The 24,306-nt window shown below is 40.1% G+C and overlaps 1 protein-coding gene across 3 annotated transcripts in view; it reads right to left on the bottom strand.

The window, feature by feature from the left end:
- The window catches only part of COMMD10 (COMM domain containing 10), a 100,668-nt gene extending 77,226 nt beyond the window's left edge, over positions 1-23,442 (bottom strand). For 2 of the 3 annotated variants that reach the window (XM_052701365.1, XM_052701366.1), the window contains exons 1-5: positions 23,305-23,442; positions 23,079-23,169; positions 21,425-21,535; positions 15,877-16,032; positions 4,751-4,861 (exon numbers count right to left, since the gene is read on the bottom strand). In XM_052701365.1, coding sequence (XP_052557325.1) covers positions 4,751-4,861; positions 15,877-16,032; positions 21,425-21,535; positions 23,079-23,169; positions 23,305-23,336 — 501 coding nt within the window. In that variant the 5' untranslated portion in view covers positions 23,337-23,442. The remainder of the gene's footprint in view (positions 1-4,750; positions 4,862-15,876; positions 16,033-21,424; positions 21,536-23,078; positions 23,170-23,304) is intronic. The other variant, XM_052701364.1, reaches the window with a different exon arrangement.
- Between the last annotated feature and the right edge of the window lie 864 nt (positions 23,443-24,306).

Raw genomic sequence — 24,306 nt, 5'->3', positions numbered from 1 at the left:
GACTTGCAAATCTGCATTACGTGAACACTGAATTCAAGTCAAGTATGTACATGCAAGCTTCCTTGTTTGCTGAGAAAGAAAGGGGTAATACCTTAATCAGAACAGAAAACGGCTGATGAACACAAGAAGCAAGTTACAACTTAGTGTTTGCAATTCATCATAGTGCCTCCAACACCACTGAGTCTTTTAATTGCACCCTGCCCTTTTTTTCCCCCCCAAGACTTGACAAATTACTTCTCTATTTCGGAGAAAAAAAATGATTATCTAAATGCATTCATACTGAAAGCAGAGGCCTGAGAAGGACAAATGATGGGAATGCATCAATGTACAGATGCCCAGTGCTGCTCCTCCTGCCTGTCGAGTGGGAATGTGCCACTCTGCCAACAATGCTCCCTGTCAGAAGGATGAGGGTTAAATTGAGGGGCAGTGGAAGCACCATCATGCTTCCCTAAGCATCCATCAAAAGTGCAGGTCCTGCCTGTATGCTATACAGGCTGCACTGAATCTGCTGCCTGGGCTGATGGATAGACCCAGCTCAACTGGAAGAAAAGCTTCGCTTCTCATTTACTCTGCTCTGCTGTTAAAGATGAGGAAAACACTCACAATGACAAGCTTAGAAAGATAAGCAGCACACTTACTGAAATCAACAGAGCAACACATCTAAGGCCCAGAGTTGTTCACAGTCCTGACCACACAGAAAGTCTGTTAAAATTACAAGGGGATAGAAGAAGAGAAAGTCGGGGCCCCCCACTTCAGGAAGTAAAAAAGTAATTTAAGATGTCCAGACTTCCATATCCTCTGTTGAACAAATATCTGTTATAATTTCAGTTTCAACTGCAAACCTCATTTTGATTTTCAATAAACAGTTGCAAAGGAAAAAGAAACAGTTTCAAAGATTTCTACAGTCATTCTCTCCTTTTAGAGCATCCAGAGATTCAAGAGAAATTAAAATGAAATAAATTCAAATGATTCCAGTAATATTTTAATATCATGTGCCTTGTGTCAGAAGTATTGCATTGGCAGATTTAATAAAGGAGCACTTTTATAATTTTTGTCTTGCACTGGCACAAAAAACATCACAACATTCTTCAGATGTCAGAATAAAGAAGAAATACAATAAACAGTAATGAACTCTCAGAAGGAATCTATTCATAGCATTCCCACTCAAAGGAAAAATAACTCCCTCAAAGACAGGCTATCAGGAAGTCCTTAATGGTTAAAAAGGAAACTCTACACAAAAATAAAGAAGAGGGAAAAAAGAAGAGCAATACCTTCCATAGGAAAAACTGTGATTAAATTTGAGTATTTAATGAAGCCAGTTTACAAAAAAGACCTGAGAGACAACACTAGGCAACAACAGTTAATTTATCCTAGCAACTTTCAAGCATAAATGCAAGCTATACATCATTTGTAAAAATGCACAATAGTGAGTATCTTACATGATAAAGTATCTTACTTCATATTCCTAATGAACAAGTACAGCAGAACACTCTCTTACTTGTCACATTTCTCTGGGAAGTTACTCTGCACAGATAACGTGACATTTCTGAAGCCCACAGACCTTTTGTACAAGCTCTACCACAGTTTTTGCATACAGCTTCTGTGGCTGTGGGGAACTGTTCTAGCTGCTCAGCAAACTCTTTTCCTAGATGGCCGAGGGAACTGCTGTATTAACAGTGGGAAAGAACATACAACTGTGTGCCTACACAGATCATTATTAAACCCTTCGGACAAACAGAGATGCTAATCTACACAGCACTTACTTTTCTGGATCAGTCTTTGTTTGCAAATCTACATCACAATTGGTACACATTACTAAGATTAATTTCTACGCCCTCTACTGGCTACTTCATCTTACAGCCAAAAAATGATCCCGCTAGTGCTGCAGCTCAACAGCAAACCTGAAACCTAATTACACAGTCAAAGAGAACCGTCATACACATCCAAAAGCAAACACATCAGTTTGCAACTGGCTATTTTCTAAGCGTTCTCTTCATTTGCTTAAATATAAGAATGGAAACAAAAGCAACTTCCCTATCATACTAGCCTGTTTCCATTCTGTCAGATTTAGAAATGCTATTAAACATTATAAATTCAGAATCACTGCAGTTAAGCGGTGTTAATTGCATTTTTAATCACAGCTTGCTTTTTTCTCCTCTCATGCCAAATTTCTGGGCAGCCTGGTCTCTGGTGGTTGGTGACCCTGCACATAAAAGGGGGGTTGAAACTAGATGAGCACTGTGGCACTTTTCAACCCAGGCCATTCTATGATTTCATCAACAACCAAGCTGTACAGCAGTTTATAATCACAGAACAACTTGGTTTGGGACGCAGGGTTTCGCAGCTCCCCTGATCCAACTCCCCCTGCAGCAGGGCTGGATGCATGCCTGGATCAGACTGTCATCATCCCACAACTCCAGCTATGCAGCCTCTCATTCCACTGCTTAAAGACCCTTACGATGGCAAGCTCTGCATCACCTATGTAAAACGTACATTAGATCCAGAAGAAAAGGAATTCAACATCCAAGCACAAACAAACAGCAAATTTTTACAATCAAGAATGTCTTCAGAAAAGATCACATGATCTATGGCAATTACTACTAACCACAAGCAAGAGTATTTACTGGGCAATGCAAATGTAACCAGCAGCTTAAATCACCTGAAAGAAACAAAGCCCAATTTTATTATGAATTCCGAAATTATAATACCTGTAACTCTTCTGTATTTCTGTATACATGAGATACCCACCTCAAGTGCTGGATCCTCTGACTCGTTACATGAAGCTCAAATATCATCAGTATATCCACACATTTTCTGATCAACACTATTGGAAAAATAATTTAATACTATTTCCAATGTCAGGTTCTGAGAAAAAATAGTTTAAATGGTCTTTAACTGTAGTTACTTGCAGTAAACCTTAACATATTAGTATAAATTACTTTCAATTAGTAGAAATAGTGGCAAATTTCATTTACTTTGCTCAGTTTTTTTTTAAACAGGTTCTAATTATGTAAGTTGACAGGACAAACTTCTAGTGCTATACATAGATCAGAAACGTAAACCCTTAGTGCCTTCCACAACCACTACCTTCAGAACTGATTGTGAGTATTATCCGAAACATTCAGAGCTGGAAATCTGTGACAAAGAGCAGTACTGCCCCCTAATGAGCCAACCCCATAAAAGCACTTCTACAACATCGTTTTCCTTTACATTTGAAAAAAAAAAAAGACATTATTCTAACCATGAGTAATTTTATACAAAAGGTTTGTGCAAAATGAAGACAATCATTATGAACCTGTACACTAAGCTCATGCAAATTTTTTGTTCAAAAGGCACATACATAAGTTTAGGGAGAAAAATGAAAATAAGTACCTAGATTTCCAGATAATTTAATGCTCCATGCACAAAAGCATCACAGTGATACCAAACACTGCACAAAAATCAATCACCTTCAACTCTTCTGCTTATGGGTACATATTATCCAATTTTAAACTTGTTCTCTTTCAGAATGTCATCAATCACCCAAAACAAATCAACAGTTACCTTTGTAACAGATACACTAGAATTTCAGTGTTGAAACATATTTCATCAACAAGATGCCCTTCATGTTGCACTGTTCTGTCTAGAAGCCAGGTACAAGCCTACTTTAGGCTTGTAATCATTGAAAATTAATTCTGACATAAGTAAATAGCTACACTCACAAAAATAAATCAAATTAAAAAATCCACTTGCCAAATTCTGTTCATAAAGGAAATAAGTGAACTATCTCTGCCACATCTTGGAATGGAAGCCACATCTTTCTCATGTTGTTATAATTACAGTCACAGACTGGAACATCTATGCAGCGCTCCTCAGAGCAGCTTGGGCATAAAATATCGTTTGGTTCCTGGATGTACTTCTCAAACAAATAGACTGCAGTGAACTCTACTGAACGCCCTGACAAAAAGCACAACTACAAGCGGTGTATTCTCTTGTATTCTACTACACATCAGGAATTCCACTGGCATTAGTAAAATTACCTCAATTTAAATGCAACACAAAAGCTGAATTTCTGATTCTTCTCTTTCGTACTGACTGTTCCTCGTACAGACTGTTGCTTAACAGTCTGAGAGACACCACAGAAGGCTCCAATCTTAGCAAGATAAGATAAATAAATGTTTATGTGCTAAGTAATATATGACACAGCTTTATAAATAAAACTTCACTAGTTGTTTTTGACACTGAAACACCATCAATCACTAAAAATTCTGAATATAAGGCTTTGCTTTACAATCTCCAAACATGGCTTTCTGTGGCTTTTACCACTGTCATCATTCATATAAATACATTATTAGCAAAAAAAGGCTAGGAGTGACAAGTGGGATCTTAACTGACTAGTCATGGTACAGTACAGCAAGAAGCTGAGCAGTAATTTCAAGGAGTATCAATCACAAGTTGAATCTAGGTATCTAATAATATATTTTACAGATCCCGTATAGCCATATTTAATAGCATTTTTCCATGATGCCACAGCCCACAGTTGCTAACACAGCTGTAAGCCCCACAATCTACTTAATCTATATGCTGTTACATCAGCACTTCACAATTCCAAATGCTTGATCATTAAAGAGTGTTATTTCACAAAATATGAGAACACTGGAGAGAGACTAATTATTAACAAGAGAGCCAACTGATGCCTCAAAACTTCTAACATAAAGTCATCATCACATCACAAAGTTCATTCCAACTTTGTCAAATGCATTTGTCCTACCTTTGAGTCTTCATTGCTCACACCCAGCTCCAGCACAGCTCGAGGAGATTTCAGCTTCGCTTGTGTGGATGCAGACATTTGAAGATTAAGCTGCCAACCAACTGTTTCAAGCTATAAAACACAAACGTAGATTAGAATCATACAGTACAGAAGCACTGGGAGGTCAACTTACAGCATTATTCAATGGTTTGTCAGTGAAAGTCATGCTCGACAAGTATTAAGCTCTCTAGCAGAATACACATCCTACAAATTCTCCAGGACTCCAAGCAGTGGAGTCCAAACTTACAGTTAAAACTGCCTGTGGCCTTCACAAATAAAAGTAACTTCAAATACCTCAGATATGCTGGAACTAAAAAAATCCATAAAACAAAATGAAGTACCCAAACTAAGATGCATTCTTCTTCCTTGCAAAGTTGATCTAAGTAGAACATTCAGTTTCATATTTTCTTTTATCTTACAGAAAATTAATAAATTCCCAGTAACTTGTAAGCTACCTAAAAATGGTAATCTTTTAACCAACAGATCTACTGCATGTCCTACCACATATGGAAGTTTACAGCAAAAAAATTATTTCTGGGCTGCTTTTTAATATGTTTCTACCAAAAAGCTAAGTTGAGTAAGTACACATTAGCATTGGAATAGAAAGCTCCTCAAAAACACATTCCAAAACACTATTTAATCTTTAAATGAAAGTGACACTCACAAATTACTGAGTTACAGCACACACAAAGCATATATGAACAGAACTACAAGCCTAACAGGAAATAATCTACCTAGCCTTCTTGAATCCTCAAAAGTAGAAATACAAAGTCTTACCACCTGGCAAGTTAATCGACATACAAGTTTTTTAGTCTACTCTCTCCTTTCTGCTCATAAATACTGCAGCTCACTTTTATTGTTCCTAAGACAGCCACTTTTGTTAACCCCTTTCCAGCTCAATATTCAGTACGTGCCCTGTTCTCCTGCAGTGACAGTAATCTCTAGACGAAAGACAGGACAGAAAATGAAAGGCAGCACAGTGGTCTGAGTTCACAGCTGAACAGCAGCCGTAATTCCCTTTCTGTTACTGCTTTACTTTACCATCACTTTGCTTCCCACAGCCATTTTTATTTCTGTTTTAAAAACAGTTGCAGGAGAACAGGTTTTGATTAACAGATAATATGGTGCCTAAAATTCAAAATGGCCTGCCTATATGCTTTCTTGAAATATGAATGTAATGTGTATTTGACTGTGGTCACATTTATGCAGACATTCAGCATTCTGAAATGTCAATTAATCTTCTGAGAGCAGGGACATGTTGCTGCATGATATTTATGTCAAGGCACAGTATTTGGATGCCATGAAGTACATATTTTAAGGGCAATTTCATCAAAAGATGAAAAGAACTTAAATTTATTTTCACTTCTAATAGAAAACTACATAAAACAAATATTGAGAGAGACAATGAAGTGCCAGCATCTTAGATAACACTGACACTTATGTTATGCAAAAAGTATGTGCTAGGGGAGAAGAATTTCTTCAGAACTAGCAGGGAATTAAAACCATGTTTTCAGCTTTTTCTTTTCATAATTTCTAAGCAGCAGTTTAGAAATATGCAAGCTACCTTGTCACTGCAACATTAAACACTGTTGAAAATGCACTTTTTTGCTCTGTAAGCTCTCACGTGGTATCTCTGACAATTATTTAATAAGAAGGTTGTATTCAGGAAACAAAAAATAACAGGTGCAGGCTGGAAAGAAAGGAAGGGAAAAAAAGCTAGATAGTAAATAAAAAGATGAGCAAGCACAAATGAAAATCCTCCAGATCTGCCCCATGAACACCACCGCAAAAGATTCAGAGCAACAAAGATAGGACAACGCTTCCCACTTGTATTTCTTTTCCATCTGGGCTTCTGAAGATATCATAACAGACAAGACTAATGGGTACGGAAGAACTTAGCAACAACACCCTCCCCTCCAGTGGTTAGCATGAGCCACAGAAAAAGCTCAACAAGCAGTGCACTCCTCACAAACACACTGCTTCTCTATGGCCAGCTACGCCTGTGCCAGGGACTGATCTACAACAGCTAGCTGACAGCTACTGAATGTGAGAGCATCTGACCCTTCATCTTTCATTGCTGACTGCCCACACACATCACTACGAATGAAAACTGAAACAAAGAAGAAATTCAAGCGATCTGATCAGCATAACGAGTTTCTACATTGGCTGTTTAAAACGAAAATACTTCTCCTTTCTCAATTATATATGGATACATATCTTCAACTATTTAATGATAAATCAAATGGATGTTCACTGTCAAAAGATTTCAGGCTAAGGATATCAAGGAGAAATCAAACCACTTTGGAAAAAAATAGTCTATCAGAATCAATGCCTTTAGAGTGAGAAAGCAATATTCAAAACAGGCACACTGTAGGGCAACAACTTCAGAACTGAAAAAAAGGAGACTGAGAAACAACCTCACTATGAAAGTAGAACATTGTTAAGGACTTTAATTGGGGAAAGAAAGGTAAGTGGAAGTAATGAGGGAAAAAGAAGGGAGAACTTTAAGTGGAAGCAGAATTACAGAGAACACAATGATCTGAAGATCATCCCTGTACTTCCAATTTCTGCCATTCTAAACTTGTGGAGTGGAGCCAGTATCTTTAAGGACAGAGTGAGTAAAGCTGTTTGAATACCCGTATTTCAGGAAGAAAAGAGGATACTTTTCAATTTTGAGCTTTTGAGATATTCTGAAATAACTTCTCCTGCCTTCCCCTGCACCCACAGAGACTTCTAATTTTAAATGGGAAACCTAAATTTTTATATAAATTACTTGCTTCTAGAGGGTGAAGCTTTCAGAAGGCCACACAATAGCACAACAAATAATTATGGAAATGACAAAAAAAAAAAAATCAGCAATGCTACCATCAGAACTCACTGATGTGGCACAAACACTTCACTTCTTGGCACTACTGCCCAAAGGTTCCTCACATTACTCCTTACTAATCAACTACGTGATTGTTCAGTAATTTTGGTGCTGTGATATTTGAAGAATCATACTGAACACTGCTCTCCACTGCTATACGAAAGGAAGATTTTAATTGTCTGTTGGCTTTTAGTTTTTCTGTTTGATTTTTTTTTAAAAGAACAACCAAAAGTCCCAGTAACATGTGCCTTTTCAAGACAGCAAACAATTTTCATTAGCCTAGAGCTGTCAAGGGCCTCTCGAAACCTGAGTGATTTGTATTGAGGAGAATTTTAAAACAAACTGTTCTTGCTGTCTGCAGCATCAAGAGCCAGTAAGAGCGATCTTGAAAGAAACTGATCACACTGCTGAGATTGAGAAGAAAGGTTTACTAACAAAACTGTGGTGTGATGCTATTATTGTTCATCCAGTTCATAAGGCACCAACCACTACAGTCCAATTGGCTTCTAACCTGAGCACAAATCTTGCTCACATTACAAAAAAAAATCTTGACTTTCTTTCTGGAAACCCAAGTCTTGGCAGAGATCTGAGCACTTCCAACAGTACTGTTTCTTCTGCAGCCTTAGCAATGCTAAAGGATTTGATTAACAAAGAGATCTCTGGTTACATGCAGCTTCACGTGGCACAGAATACAGCTTTCAAATTGCACAGATGAAAACATTCATGTCTCCTTACACTGAGTCAACACTCAGCCCATTCATCGTAGTTCACACGCACCTATCATTATTTTTTTCCCCACAGACAAGCTGATTAATTTGAGGACAGCCTAAAGCAGTGCAATTGGCTTCGTTTCCACGAGTTTTTGATGGTTTGTTTGACTTGTCTGGGGATGAGGGAGGTGGTGCTTTTTGTTTTGCTTTGCTTTAAACCACATCACAGAATGCCATAAAAACATCTTATTGACTCATTCCTCACAGGTATCACAGAAAATGCCGATCTTCTATGGAACACAAGCTACTGTAAAAAAAACAGGATGGCTGAAGTAATACAGAAATTAGTTTCATGCTCTGCTGGTAGATAGCTCCACCTGTCTGATTTTCAAATACCATAATCCTTATTTTGAGAAGTCTGTCTGTTCCAAGTGATATAGTAATATTTGACACCTTAGGTATTACTGAACAGGAGATTACGCCTTTTGTATCCTGAAGGAGAAGGTGCTCTTGCTTGTTTTTTTTACAGCTTTTTCCATTCAAAGTCAAATTAATACACAGGTAATATTAGTATTTTTCAGAGTTACACTCTACTCATCTATTTCTACCAAATGTAGTACATCCATAACAGCATTACATCAGTTTACACACAGCAGCTTCACTACATCAATGCTGGAACTCTGTTAATTTAAAGTCTATTGTAATAAAGTCTAAAGTAAATACAGATAATTTAAGATTGCAAACTCCAAGCCTCAACTGCTATATTGTCAGGAATAAGTAACCAATACTATTTGAAAGTGGGTGATTTATAGCTCAGACATAAGCAATCTAAAGAGAAAAACCCCCCCTCCAAGTTCAGAGGAGCAGTATAAGTACACACCAGAAGTATCCAAATGGAAGAAAATAGCTGACTGACTCTTCTGCCTAGCAGAAGAATATATAGCAAAAACTTCTGGTGGTAAAATGAAGTCAGGCAGCTTTTAAACAGTTATAAGGCCCATTTTTATTAGCGACAAAGATACACCAGAAATTACCTGTCATTTCATGCCCAGAAATCATAACCAGACCATCTTTTTCAAGAATTTTTACATACTAATGGAAAAAATTATAGCCTGCATTACACAAGATGCTAAATGCAATCAGCACAGCATTTCATTCCAACTTAAAATGGCTATATTGTGCACAGAAATAGAGCAATTGTTTCAGATGTTTCTAAATGTTCTCAAAATGTTATCTCCTGTCCCTTATCATTTGCACCTACTTCGTAGAGAAAAAGAAGAGGGTAAGAAAGATAGGAAAAAATCTCATTAAAAAAATCCTCAAGTAACAGCAGCTAAGAAACTGTACATTATTAAAGTCCATAGTAACAGTAACAATGAGCACAAGATTAAAGGAACTCAGCCGTGCAGTAGCAGGCTTTCAAAATAAATCTCAGAAGGCATAAAACCAAGCCTTTATTTCATCTTTCATCAGTTGATTTCTTTTTGCCACTATCTATGATGGCATTGTATCATGCAAGTTGCCTCACAATTCACTGTGACAATACCCATAGGGACTAAACTGTCTTGTGACCTCTGCTTGTCACTGTAAGAATTAGAGGAGCAAAAACTAACCAGAACCTGATAGATGCCTTATTTCTGCTTAAACTGTATTCCTGTTTATTTTGCATTTTTACCAATATCAGAATGATTTTTTTTCCCCAAAATACACACAGCCCCAAATTTCTGCTCTGTCATAACCGCCCTAGGATGCACGTCATTCAGAATGTTATTTCTACAGACCAGCCAGCATCTAACAGAGGGAGCTGAGTACATTCATGCTACAAATAAACCCCTTAAGACCAGTTTTAGAGAAAATTCCTTTCGGAATTTTTCCCATAAGGCCTCGAACAGACATCAACATACAGAACTGACAGCTCTGTGAAGAGTTATAGGTATGTAATTACACCAGTTGCATTCCCACACACCATTATATTAAGTAAGGCTATCTCAATGCCTTAAAAAACTTCCCCTCGCTTGGAAACACAGGACTCCTTTTTTATTATGTATATTTTAGAGATATTGCAAACAGTTCTCCAAAACAAGAAGCCTATGAGGAATACAGCTCAACATGCTTGTTAGAATAGACAGACTTACATAGCAGCAAAAAAAAAAACCAACAAAAAACAAACGTATACAGAACATAGTAAGGATGGGGTTTTTATTTTGGCTGGCTTTGTTTTTTGGAGGGGTAACAGCAGAGAAAAGTAAAGAAATCGATGAAAAACTGCCATGAGAATTCAGAACAAACTTCACCAAAAAGCTTGCTTCTCCTTGGAGAAACAAATAAATACATTTTAATCCAAACAATGTGTCCTAATGTCTGAACTGACATGTTACCTTAAAAACTGGATCAGACTTATCGCTTTCCTATCATTCTAAAGGTCAAAGTAAGAATACTTTTAACCAACAAAAAAAAAACAAACCCTGATACAAATATCATCATTCCAACTGATAAGGAATGTATCACCCAGCGGAAATAATGTAGTAAAGGGACTACCATAGTAGGAAAGACTCTAATTAATGCAACAGTAGACTATACATAATTAATAATACTGGGCAGCTGAAGGCTGACTATAAACACATTAGTGAAAGAAAATGAAAGGATGAAGTAAAAGAATAAATAATATTAGGTGATAAAGCTTTAACTGTACATTTTTTATTCACCTCTCAGGACAGTAGGCTCCTATCAACCAAGCAGACTGCACCAAAAAAACACTCAAAGACCTCAGCCCAAAAAAGAACATTTTTTTCTAACAATTAAGAGCAGTTTTCAGTATGTCACAGAGGAGATTAATATTCCTCACCTGAGAAATATTTATTCTGTTTTAATAATAAACTGAATTTGGCCTGTAATCTTAATGAAGCTATCAGCCAGTGCATTACCACCTACACGTGCTGCACGAGGACAGAATCTGAATGCTATCTGGTTTAAGAAGAACAAAATACAAACACAAGGAAATTGTCTGTAAGATATCATTTCCCCCAAATAGGTAGTGAACCTACCTGCATCCCTCCTTGCAGATTTTCAAAGGCTGCCTGGACACTATCCTGGGCAATCCACCCCAGGCAGCCATGCCTGAGCATGAGGAATGGACCAGATGATCTACAGACATCCCTTCAAACCTCAGCTATCTTGCAATCACATTGCTAACTGCTAGGACAAACGAACCACTTCATTTTCACATGTAAAATATTCCTTTTGTGAGACAAGTGAGCAAACCAGGAACTTGCCATGTAAACAAGCACACTCGAAGAACATATATGGGGGGCACATTTATGGGATCGACTCCTAAAAATAATGTTTTAACCATAAACACACTGCAGAGTATGAATTAGGTTCCTTAAGGAGAATTATATCTAATATAATTTCTAAAAATCAATTTTGAAGTCCAAGTTACAAATTTCATCTAAAACCTACCTCTTACCAGGTGTTTTTCAGTGTATCAACTTCTTTTAAAAAGTCAAGTGGTAATTATGACAATTTAGAGAAAGTTAGCTACTAGAACAATGTATTTTAATATAATATTTTCCCCAATTTCTTAAAGACAACACAGCAAATACATGCTAATTCACTATTACTTATAGAAGACAGATTGAAATAAATGAGGGGATCATGCAGCCATCTACTGCACTCGTAATCTTATGAATTCCATGTAGTGAGATCATGAGTTCCTTCGCTTTCCCATGCAATTTTTAAATATTTTTCTATACATGCCTTATTAGTAGAAAAAAATAACTGATTTAATCCTTCGTCTAAGGAAAAGCTTTCATGAACTTCAGAGTTTTTCACTAAACTGAAGTCCAAAGGATTAGGATTTTAAAAGGTTTTATAAAACTGACTGAGGAACTAAATTCAAGCTGTTGAAACCTCAAACAATACTTTAAGTCCTACATTCACCATCCAGAATAGCAAAAAAAAAAAAAAAAAAGATTTTCAACTTTTCTTTGAAGCATTTGTAGAGGCAGATGCCCATATTTAAACACGCTTTCATTTTAAAAGTACAAACATTTTAGAAAAAGGAATTGACAGAATTTTGCAGTTACTTTCATAGTATGCAAATAATTACAAATGACAGTTTTAAACTTGGTATGAATTGTAACATGCTACCAAAATGTCATTCCATTATATAACATAGTAGAGAAACAGCGATTTTTTCCCAATGAGGTCACAGAATGTAAAAAAGGCACAAAGTTCTAACACAGCTAGAATTACAAATAAATGATTATCAAGGGTTTTTGTACTGGTTTCTTATAAGTAGAAAACTCAACAGCAAAAACAAGATCACCTAACAGTATGTCCGAGAAGTCTGTTGAGACATTTGCTTGGCAGAGCATCTTCAGAATCACCTCCTGATCTGCCCACACATGTTGTGTTCTGAAAAGTTCACCTTATTTGGTGAATAACCAAATAACCTTCCATGATTTCACTTGGTTTTCAGATTGCTCACCTCTCTCAACAGAAAGTTATGCTTGTCACACTGCACCTCAGACAGTTCAAACTCTGGGACTTACGTGCTTGACATCGACAAGTATTATTTCAAAAAAAACAAGGCAAAAATATGTGCAGGTAATCTTTTTTGCATACTTACATTATACGCCATTTACTTGCTATGTTTCCTGAATGAATAGAACTTTGCACATCAAGAATCCACGGTTTCTGAATCTACACGTGCCTAAAATTACCCAGCTTTCCACATGATCAAGTTCAAAAACTTTGGAAAAAATCAGCTGTAACCTAATTACAAATATCTTCAGCCTCTGCAACTGACAGATTTTGTCTTCTTAAAATGTGCCTATACTTCTAAAAAAACAAAAGCTGCTTGATTGTGCTCTTATTTGTCAGTACCATATATTCCTTACCAGATTTATTTTCTATGTACATTTCACTAACCAATTGGGTAACAGAAAGGATTAAGAAAAAGCAAATCTTAGCCCAGTAAGATAAAAAAAGATAAAAATGAAAAACAACTAAGTCAATGTTCAACAGTTCTGTTGAACCATTTGATCATGTCTGACACTGACACAGGTTCCATTTACACTCCCCTGAAGGCTCATCACAAGCAGACAACAGGATTTTATACCTGCTCATTTATGTCTATACAGTGGATCAGGCTTCAACAGCACGTGCCCTAGTTTTAACTGGCAACAGACACACCTGAAGTATGAAAGCTTTCCTTAATTATCCAGATTAGAAAATCAAAAGCAGCAGATGCTCTGAAACACGCTAATGACAGAGAAATAAGACAAGCCAGGCCACTACCGGTGCTCACGAGCACACTTTACCTTTACAGCAGGTCCACACGTCCAAAGCACAGCCTGCACGTGGCCTGGCACAACTCACAATGCAGCTCACACCCGGCCTCATGCCATGGACAACTCTCCATCAAGAGGCCTGGCCCAGCCCCAGGCACGCACCCATCACTCAGTACAAACAGTGCTGGGTGATCAACACTGCCTGGGCTGAAACCAGGACACAGGGAGGGCCCACTGCAGTGCTGATTCTCTCTCTTGCACCCACTACATGCACTCAGCTGCACCAAAACCCGTGCGTATTACTCATGGCATGAGCGTGTGCAGCTTGTTGGCTGTGTATTTAAAAAAAAAAAGTATTAAAAATCAGATTCCATTATAAAAACTACTTAAGAGGTAGTAAATCTAATTGGAAAAAAATAATAATAATAATCAAAATAATTTCATGAACACTAGTTTACTAAGCAGTGTTTGGAAAGCATGGCACATGTAATTTGTCCTGATAAAATAATGGATTTTTCTAAAATCAGTTTGCCTCGCCAGACTGGAACCAGGCAAATCAAAGAAACAGGAAAACACAATGCAAGAAATCTGGAAAGTAAGGCTTTGGCAATAAATGAAAACATTGATGCTACAAATACAGCTCATCCTGCCACTTTCGTTACAGGTACTGTTAGTATAACGTCACTGAAGAAATGGCTTCTACTGTGCCATTTAAAGACAACTAGATATCCTGATGCACTTGGAACAGCGAAAGATAAATTAAAACAATTTTCTTTAACCTTCATCAGCTATACAGCTATTGAAGACACCCCGGTGATGGTCTGTAAAAAAAAGATGGACCTGTAAGATTAGTAGAAAATTATGCAATTGCCACTGACAACTCACATTTGATAAAATACCACAGCATCGTACATCCAGGAAAATCATGTGCAAAAGCTTTAAAAACAGATAATGTCATGCAAATCATCAGCTAACCCATGAATAAAGCATAAAGTACTTAAAAGTCTGGATGCTGATTACGAAGACATCATTTGCTTTTCTGAAGGAAGGGGGCTAAAGTCAGAGTGAAATGCCAAAAAGACTTTTTTGGATTCGTGAAACAAAATCAAGTCCTTCATGGAATCATAGAGAAAAATTGTGCCAAAACATGAAGATTAAAAATGGCTCACAGATTTAGCATTTTTGGTGGATTTTATCTCTCCTTCAAATGAGTTTAATGTGTCCTCAAGGTGAAAATCACCTTATCTGTACTACATTTCAAAAAAGTAACTGCACTCAAAATGAAACAAATTAGGGCAAACTCAAGTTGTAGTTATAATTTCACACACTTTGATGTATTGGCATATAGTATGCAGCTTTGTTTTTTCAAAATCAACAGTTTTGATACAGGAATTTGAGAAAAGCAATCAAGATTCCCCCCCCAAAAAATCAAGAATTTTTTGGTATATTTGCAACTCTACTTTCAGACAACATAACCACGTTACCTGCAAATTTTCAAATGGAATGTACAGAGCTGCAATCAAACATTCATCTCAAATTAAAATTTGATCATGTATTTTTACTACGCTTTCTTAGCTGAGGAAAATATCCATCACTCAACAGTCACACCTTGCTCATGTCATCACTCTTTTTTTGTCCACACTTGTGAACAACTATTTTCGATGATGCAGCATGGCAAGAGACATATTTCATTAAGAATCTCAGTTGAACTCCTTGAGAGCTCACTAGGAATGGCAACCACTTCCACTGAACTGATGCACAAGTTTCACAAATCCTAATACTCCACAAGTTTTATGGTTTTCTTGCTCTCTGCTTTTGGTATACTTAATTTTAATTCAAGTATATTAAAAATAAGTTTTGGTAGTTATAAACACATTATCCACATATTTCACTTGTGGCCCAAGACAATACGTATTCACCCCACATGGCACAGGCAAGCCAAGAAGCTGGACACCTATGACCTAGAGTAAAGCATGTTCATATAGTGTAAAGCATATCACAAATGACACGTACGGCACATTACGCTGCATAGTTCAAGCAGTTATAGCAGGCTAAACTAACACATAAACACCTCTTTGAGGCAACACAACTTCATTACACTGATGACATGTACCCTTTTTGTTTTCAGTACCCTGTGCTGTCATAGATTCTTTATGTTAGACACCGTGCTTTAAAACACAACTATATAGCTTTAATCTCTTAAACAGTAAGAATTACCTTCTGAGGGGTCAAAATCCTCTGTCTGAACTTCTCAATTGTCTCTTGACCCGCAGCTGCCCATGCACTAGCGAATGCCTCAGCTTTGTCTTGGTCCAGGTGGATGCTCTGCAGCTGTTGTTGCAGTGAAGCAGGCTTCAAATTGTGATAAACAGCCTGTTTAAAGGAAAAATAACCACTATCGTTAAAGCACTGTTTCACAAGTTGTGCCAAACCAATTCTACAATACTACAGATGGCCTCCACATGCACACAAGATTTTTTTACTAGCAGCTCTACAACGGGACTGCAAGCACTGTGTTCATCCTAACCATTTCACAGAGGAAATGGAAGAGTGTAACTTTTCCAATCACAACTCAAAATGCAATAATACAGATAATTCAAGACAAACCATGAAAAGTTACATATGCAAACCAAACTCAACACCATACTAGGTCCCAAGAAATCATAGAATCATAGAATCACCAAGGTTGGAAAAGACCTAAAAGATCACCCAGTCCAACCATTCACCTATTCCCAATAGCTCCTACTAAACCATGTCCCTCAACACAACATCCAGCCTTTCCTTGAACACCCCCAGGCTCGGTGACTCCACCACCTCCCTGGGCATCCATTCAGTGCCTGACCACCCTTTCTGAAAAGTAACACTTCCTCATGTCCAGCCTGAATCTCCCCTGCCATAGCTTGAAGCCATTCCCCCTGGTCCTATCACTGATGACACGAGAGAAGAGGCCGACCCCCAGCTCACTGCAACCTCCCTTCAGGAACTTATAGAGAGCAATGAGGTCTCCCCTGAGCCTCCTCTTCTCCAGGCTGAACATTCCCAGCTCCTTCAGCCTCTCCTCATCAGCCCTGTGCTCCAGACCCCTCACCAGCTCTGTTGCCCTCCTTTGAACACGTTCCAGGGCCTCAATATCTTTCTTGCAGTGAGGGGCCCAAAACTGGACACAGTACTCGAGGTGCAGCCTCACCAGTGCTGAATACAGGGGAACAATCACCTCTCTGCTCCTGCTGGCAGCACTGTTTCTGATGCAAGCCAGGATGCCATTGGCCTTCTTGGCCACCTGGGCACACTGTGGCTCATGTTCAGCCGAGCATCAATCAATACCCCCAGGTCCATTTCCTCTACGCCGTCCTCCAGCCACAGCGCCCCAAGCCTGTAGCGTCGCCTGGGGTTGTTGTGGCCGAAGTGCAGGACCCGGCATTTGGCCTTGTTGAAACTCATCCTATTGGCTTCAGCCCAGCTCTCCAGCCTGTCCAGATCCCTCTGTAGGGCCTCGCTACCCCCAGGCAGATCCACACTTCCAGCCAATTTGGTGTCATCTGTGAATGTACTGAGGGTGCACTCGATGCCCTCATCGAGGTCATCAATACAGATATTGAAGAGGACAGGCCCCAGCACCGGGGAACACCACTCACGACCGGTCGCCAGCTGGATTTGACTCCATTCACCACCACTCTCTGTGCCTGGCCCTCCAGCCAGCTCCTTACCCAGCCAAGAGTGCAGCCATCCAAGCCTCTGGCTGCCAGCTTCTGCAGAAGAATGCTGTGGGAGACAGTGTCAAAGGCTTTGCTGAAGTCTAGGTAGACCACATCAACAGCCTTTCCCTCATCCACCAGATGGGTCACTAGATCATAGAAGGAGATCAGGTTGGTCAAACAGGACCTGCCCTTCATGAACCCATGCTGGCTAGGCCTGATCCCCCGCTCACCCTGCACATGCCGCATGATCTCCCTCAAGACAATCTGCTCCATCACCTTCCCTGGCACCGAGGTCAGGCTAACAGGCCTGTAGTTCCCCGGATCCTCCTTACGACCTTTCTTGAAAATGGGAGTCACACTGGCAAGCCTCCAGTCTTCTGGGACCTCACCAGTCAACAAGGAGCGCTGACAGATGATGGAAAGCAGCTCGGCTCTCACCTCCGCCAGTTCCCTCAGCACTCTTGGGTGGATCTCACCTGGCCCCATCGACTTGTGGCAGCCCAGTTGGAGCAGTAGGTCTCTGACTGTTTCTGTCAGAATCACGGGGGGGTTAGTGTGCTCCCCAGCCGAGATTATCAGGTCAGAGAGAGGAGTATCCTGAGGATAACTGGTCTGACAGACAGACATAAAGAAGGCATTCAGAACCTCTGCCTTTTCCTTATCCTCAGTGGTCACATTCCCAGCCTCATCCAGCAAAGAGTGGATATTCTCCTTTGTCCTCCTCTTACTGTTAATGTATTTATAGAAGAGTTTCTTCTTCCTTTTCACCCCAGTGGCTAGGTTAAATTCAAGCTGGGCTTTTGCCTTTCTGATTTCACCTCTACACATCCTAACAACTTCCTTGTATTCATTTTGAGTGGCCTGTCCCTCTTTCCACAAGCGGTAGATTCTCTTTTTCTCCCGGAGCCTCAAGAATAGCTCCCTATTCATCCACGCCGTTCTTCTTCCCCACCAGCTCATTCTGCAGCTCAGGGGGACTGCCTGCTCCTGCGCCCTTAAGACTTCCTTCTTGAAGAGCAGCCAGCTCTCTTGGACCCCTTTACTCGCTAAGACTGAATGCCAGGGGACTCCCCCTATTAGTCCCTTGAACAATTCAAAGTCCACCCTCCTGAAGTCCAAGGTAGCAATTTTACTATTCCCCCTCCAGGCTCCACCATGAATCACAAAGTCTATCATTTCATGATCACTCTGTCCAAGACAGCCTCCAACCTCCACATCTCCCACTAAACCTTCCCTGTTTGTGAACAGCAGGTCTAGTGGGGCAGTTCCTCTTGTGGGCTCTCTGACCAGCTGTATCAGGAAGTTGTCCTCTACGCATTCCAGAAACCTCCTAGACTGCTTCCTCTGTGCTGTGCTGTACTCCCAGCATATGTCAGGGAAGTTAAAGTCCCCCATGAGGACAAGGGCAGGCGACTGTGCAGCTTGTGCTAGCTGCTTATAGAATACCTCGTCTGTTTCTTCATCTTGATTTGGAGGTCTATAACAGACACCCACCAGGGTGTCTGTCTTGTCAGCCCTTCCTCTGATCTTTACCCATAGGGATTCAACGTTATCGTCCCCAGTCATAACCTCAGTAGCGTAAAAGCATTCCCTAACATAGAGAGCCACACCGCCACCCCACCTTCCTTGCCTGTCTTTCCTGAAGAGTTTCCTGAAGAGAATAAGTCCTGTGGTGACATGGCACTCCAGAAGAACTGAGTCAGATAATAGGACTCATTTCAAAAATTCCCCTGTAAAGACTTGGGCCAAAGATCACAGCACTGAGTGGATTTATCACATCCCCTATTATGTGTGCCAGCTTCTGGTAAATGCACAATGGATTGTTAAAAACCATGTTGAAAGCAATGAGTGGCAGAACATTTAAGCACTGGGAAAAGCATTTAGCAGAAGCCACCTGTTCAGTCAACACTGGAGGACCAATCAATGGACACAGTCCTGCCCAATCCAGCCCCCTACATACTGCAGAGGGAGACAAGGTCTCATGTGGTACATGTAAAAAGCATGTTGGGAAAAGCAGTTTGGATCCTTCCAGCTTCTGGAAAGGGCAAACTTCTCCATGGAACTGTTTTGTTCAGAGACCTGGGTCCACTTAGTGGGTGATGGAGAAAAATGGGGATGTTCAATGTTCACCATAAGGGAATTTGATGCTGGGGAGTGCAATCAATAATTCCATGAATGTATGTGTGTGTGCATGTGTGTTCAGTGCATGTTAGTTACTGTTTGTATACATATTAAGCATGACATGGTGATATGGAATAGGGTATGGAATATCATGGCTTTACAATTTCTGTTACTGATGTTTCACATCATATCATGCAGTGCACTGGGAGTTAACAAGTTAATGGTCCAGTTCTGTAGACTGTCAATAGCTCCAGGGTACCTCTCAGGGAAGAGAACTACATCTCACAGAATCACAGAATTGTAGGGGCTGGAAGAGGCCTCCAGAGGTCATCTGGTCCAACCCCCAGCAGACTTTCACTGTTCCATTTCTGTTTTCCATTCAGAGGGAGAGCTAAAACTGCTCCAGAGTCATGAGATTGTGCTCTTCTTCTTGCTTGTCACTGCAGCGTGCTCCCTACCCATCTCACCTACAGCATTAGAGTAAGGCCTTTTGTTTTGGACACACGCTTTCATTTTACTTGACTCCTTAACCTCAATTTCAACCACATTATATTGTGTTATCTTGCATTACACTATCAGATTTGTAAATTAGTTTTCTCCCTTAGTTAACTGCCAATGGCTTTTTAGGCCCATCTCAGCACCTTTTACCTTTTCACCCTTCCCCATTTCCCAGGACATGGGCCCTCCAACCCCATTTAGTCATGGAACCAGGCCAAACTGCACATAATATTCTGAAGGGACAGTACTTTGCAGAAAAGGTGAGTTTGCTACTGCGGCCACAGCACTGATTTCTGTGATAAACACTCTCTATCATATGGTGCCCACCACTCAAAAAAAAACAAACAAACACCAGGACTCCATCATTCTTCCACGCCTTAAAAAAAAAAAAAACTACACCACATACAGCAAAGACCAACACAGCAATCTTATTTTTATAACACACCAGTAGATCACAAGTCTGTTATCAAGGCCATGCTATGAAAGAACAAGCAGCAATTCTAAAAAGAGTAGCTATCAGTGGAAATGCAGAAGAGCCTTTAAACAATATGCATTCCATATAGAAACCTTCTTTGGACTAATTAATGTTTTGAGGTTATTTTTTTATTTAGAAAGTAAGTCCTAAGACATGTTTTTCTAATTTTTCTACTCATCTGCAGTAACTGCCACACAAATTAAGCAGTCAAGTCAATTAAAACAGAGAGGTTGTTTCCAGGTGAGATGAAAATTCAAAATTCCAGTTTGGATCTGGCCACAGTTTTTAACTGTTCGGTGGATAGGAAATGCAGGCAGGACTATGCTTTCTTCTTGATACTGTGGAATATACTAGGTTAATTAACATTAAATTGACAGGTGCAAGAAAGACACAAGTCACCTAGCACAGCACATCTGATTAACACCAGAGCGCGCTTCCTATGCACAAAAACTTATCGCACTTGCACAGAAATGCAGCAGCAGCAACACTGCAACTGTCAGAGCTGCTGAGCTACCTTGTTTACCATCGTTTCCCACCTCAGTGGTGGTTGAGTGTCAACCCAGGGCAGAAGCAGAAAACATCCTCCTCGTACAAGGCACTCAGCTGTACAACATGCAGCCACCCACTCACTCAGATACCAGAGCTATAGCAGGTGTGCCTGTTCACCTGCAAGTAAGAGGAAAAGCTACACCTCACAATTAACAACACTTCCTCGAGTGCAGCAACACTCCCGACAGTCACACAGAGCTAATTTCCATTGCCTGTATTTACCTTGGCTGGAAAATTACGCCATAAATGCAATGAGTTCCATATAAATCAGTATACAAGTGGAAAACCATGCCCCCCAAAACATATGTAATATACCACAGACACTTTCCCACAAAATATTTTCTACCTTGACATCTGTATTTTTAAATCTACAGTCTGATAAAAGAAAAGCATTTATCAATTCATAGTGCTAAAAACAACGTACTTGCTCCAAAATAAATGATATGGCTTCAAGAACTAGATGAAGATCTTGCTTTTCCAGTGAAAAAGCTATCTGAAGTTTTTCTTCCTCCTCTTCACTGAAGCTGGTTTCAGCCTGAAACACAAGAATGGTTACAGCTGAGTGCTGATTCTGTTCAGCCACCATGTATCTGCCAAAAAAAAGGCTTTCTCATCATTTTTATAAACACTACATTTCTCTAGTTTTCTTAACTGGAAATAAAATAAAGCCCTTTCCATCAGGAAAAAAGAAAACTAATTTATCTCACTGAAATTCAGGTTTAACTTCTTAGGAGATACTGCAGTTTCTATCAGGATCACTCGAAATACACCACAAAAAAAAAAAAAAAAGCTTTCTCTTTATGCTTGAGAGCTGCTAAGAAAACATTTCTCAAAATGTTAAAAAAAAACTGCATCATGTGCAACAAACTTCCATAAATAAGAAGCACACTGCTTGAATCAGACTCCAAAGAAAACAGGAAGCAAAAGCTGCTGTGTAGTTAATTCCGTAGGCTTCCTCCACTGCAGATTCTTCTTTTGAAAAATGACTGTTCTGTGGTAAAGAAAATAAAGCCTTGAGTCAAAGCAGGTTGCTTTGAAAGTTGGATTTAAATATAGCCTATTCTACACCACTTTACTGAAAATTACTGTGAGTGTGCTGTACTTTTAAATACAGCAGTCATGATTACTGTAATAAATTAAGCAGTACTTTGAACGCAGATATTGTCATCCTTTAAAATGCAATTACTATGCTGCAAACATAAGAATGCAACATCTCGACAAGTTAATAGCCCAAAAAAGGAGAGTTCACCAAAAAAAGGCAATTGAGCTGACAGAATAAACAAGATAAGGCAATCACATCAAAACATCAACAATCACAGTGTCTGCAGGAACAGTATCAAAACAGAAGTGTTACTTGAACGATCAGCTTTTAGAAGCAGATGCAGAGTTCCAGGCATGTGCCCTGTTAGGAAATTAAATTAAGTGAAGGGCTCCAAGGCCTTCATCCCCAGGCCAGGTACTTTGGGAAGGCAATGGGAAGATCCACGAGATGGGGCTCATTAAGTCAGCCTACTCGGGTCAAACCTTGCTCCTGTTAAAAGCTATTAATCTGGTACTGAGCACCGAAAAACTTAGCGATGCTTTCTTAATGAGCTAGCATCCACTCAGAATATCTGAGACAGCTCTCCACATATATAACAGCAGCATCCAAGCCAGCAATTGCGGACAGAGAAAATCAGAAACAGAATTAAGTTAAGAAAGAACCCTCACAGTCCCTGAGCTGCAGCCACAAACAAGCTTTTACTCCTACCTACGCTGCTCCCACCCTGCGCTGCCCCAGTGCCAGCCTGCGCGTGAGCATAATGCAAACTTCGTGTTTCAGCAAACACAGAACAAAGGGACATGCAACGCGATCTCAAGACTACAGCTGAAAGAAATCCTCAACAAAAGCACTTGTGTTTAATCACTTCTCTTACAGTTCCACATTTAAATTCCCTTTGATGTTTCGGGACGACGCAGCGATACCAAACTGCTGATTTTATGCCTAACGCACAATGAAAAACAAGCAAACAAGCATATAAATGATCGGCAAAGGTGACAAACACATCGGCAGAACGGTTCCGAGCCGCGCCGCCCACCTTCAGATGCAATCTCTGCAGCAGACGGGACAGCAGGCGCGGGAACCGACCCGAATCCACGGCGTTGAGCAGCAGCACGGCCCTGCGAATACTGTGCGGAAGCAGAGGAAGAGGTCAGGCTGCAGCACGCCCCGCCGCGCCGCCCTCACCCCGCAGCGGCGCTCAGGCCGGGGCGGGCTGGGAGCGGGGAGACGCGCTGTCCCCACCGCCGCCTCCACGCGCCTACCTGTCCGTCTGCGGAACCACGGCCGCCGCCATGGCTGCCGCTGCCGCCCCGCCCCAACGTCAGCAGCGCGGCGGGGCGTGCCGGAAGGCGGCTTGCAGCCTCTTGTGACGGGCAGCTGGGGTTGATGTGCTGTATTTTGTCATGCTGGTTTTTTAATGCTTGCGCTTAAATGCTTGCATCTGGTCACGCGAAGGGAAGAAATCGAGGTTGCGCAGCCTGCGCCTGTGGGCTTTTGGTCTGATGACTGTAACGTATGTTTCCCGAGTAATTTATCTTAAAGTCTTAGGGTTATGAGTAACGTGTTGAAGGAGAAGCTACAGCAGGCGGTACTAAGCAAGAAGCGTGGAGCTGTAGGGACTGCAATGGTGCTGGTACAAATATTTATCAGGTGAGGAATTATCAGTCTGTATTTCTTCAGCCAGGCTCTAATGCTTTTCCCACAGAAGTTAATCAAATCTGTATGCTGTTCTCCTTTTGATGCATATAGAGTTCTGTTGTGCCTTTATGGGAGATATTAAAAGCCCAGAGAAAATTATCTGGAAAAGAGTTCAAAGCTGGTTTGGTGTTTGTTTTTTGTTTTTAACTGTTTTCTGTGCTTGCATAGTTCAGAAGCTGGCGAATTGTGGCATTCTTATCTCAACAAATGCTGGCGTGTACTGAAGTAAGTTCAGTACTGGTGCAAGAGTCATTTTTCTTTAACTGATGCAATAGGATTGAGTGGTGCTGAACATACTGTCAGGTTTTCATGTGGATGGGAATCTTGTAATGCTTCATTGCAATATTTGGGACAAATAATCTTCATTTTCTGCCTGTTGGTCTACAGTGATAAAAATCTATTGTATTGCTAGTGTCCATTTCAGAGATACTAGTATACATATATAATTGCAGGTTGACACTTACGGAGTCCATAAATAAAAGGCATTTTATAAACAAATGTTGGTTTTGATTTAAAAGAGGGATTTGCAAACAGTGGATGAAAGAAAAATCAGCATCATTTTGCCA

This window comes from Tympanuchus pallidicinctus, unplaced genomic scaffold, assembly GCF_026119805.1.
Source record: "Tympanuchus pallidicinctus isolate F22 unplaced genomic scaffold, pur_lepc_1.0 scaffold4, whole genome shotgun sequence".
In the NCBI taxonomy this organism is placed as follows: domain Eukaryota; kingdom Metazoa; phylum Chordata; class Aves; order Galliformes; family Phasianidae; genus Tympanuchus; species Tympanuchus pallidicinctus.
This window is presented reverse-complemented; position numbering and strand designations above follow the sequence as displayed.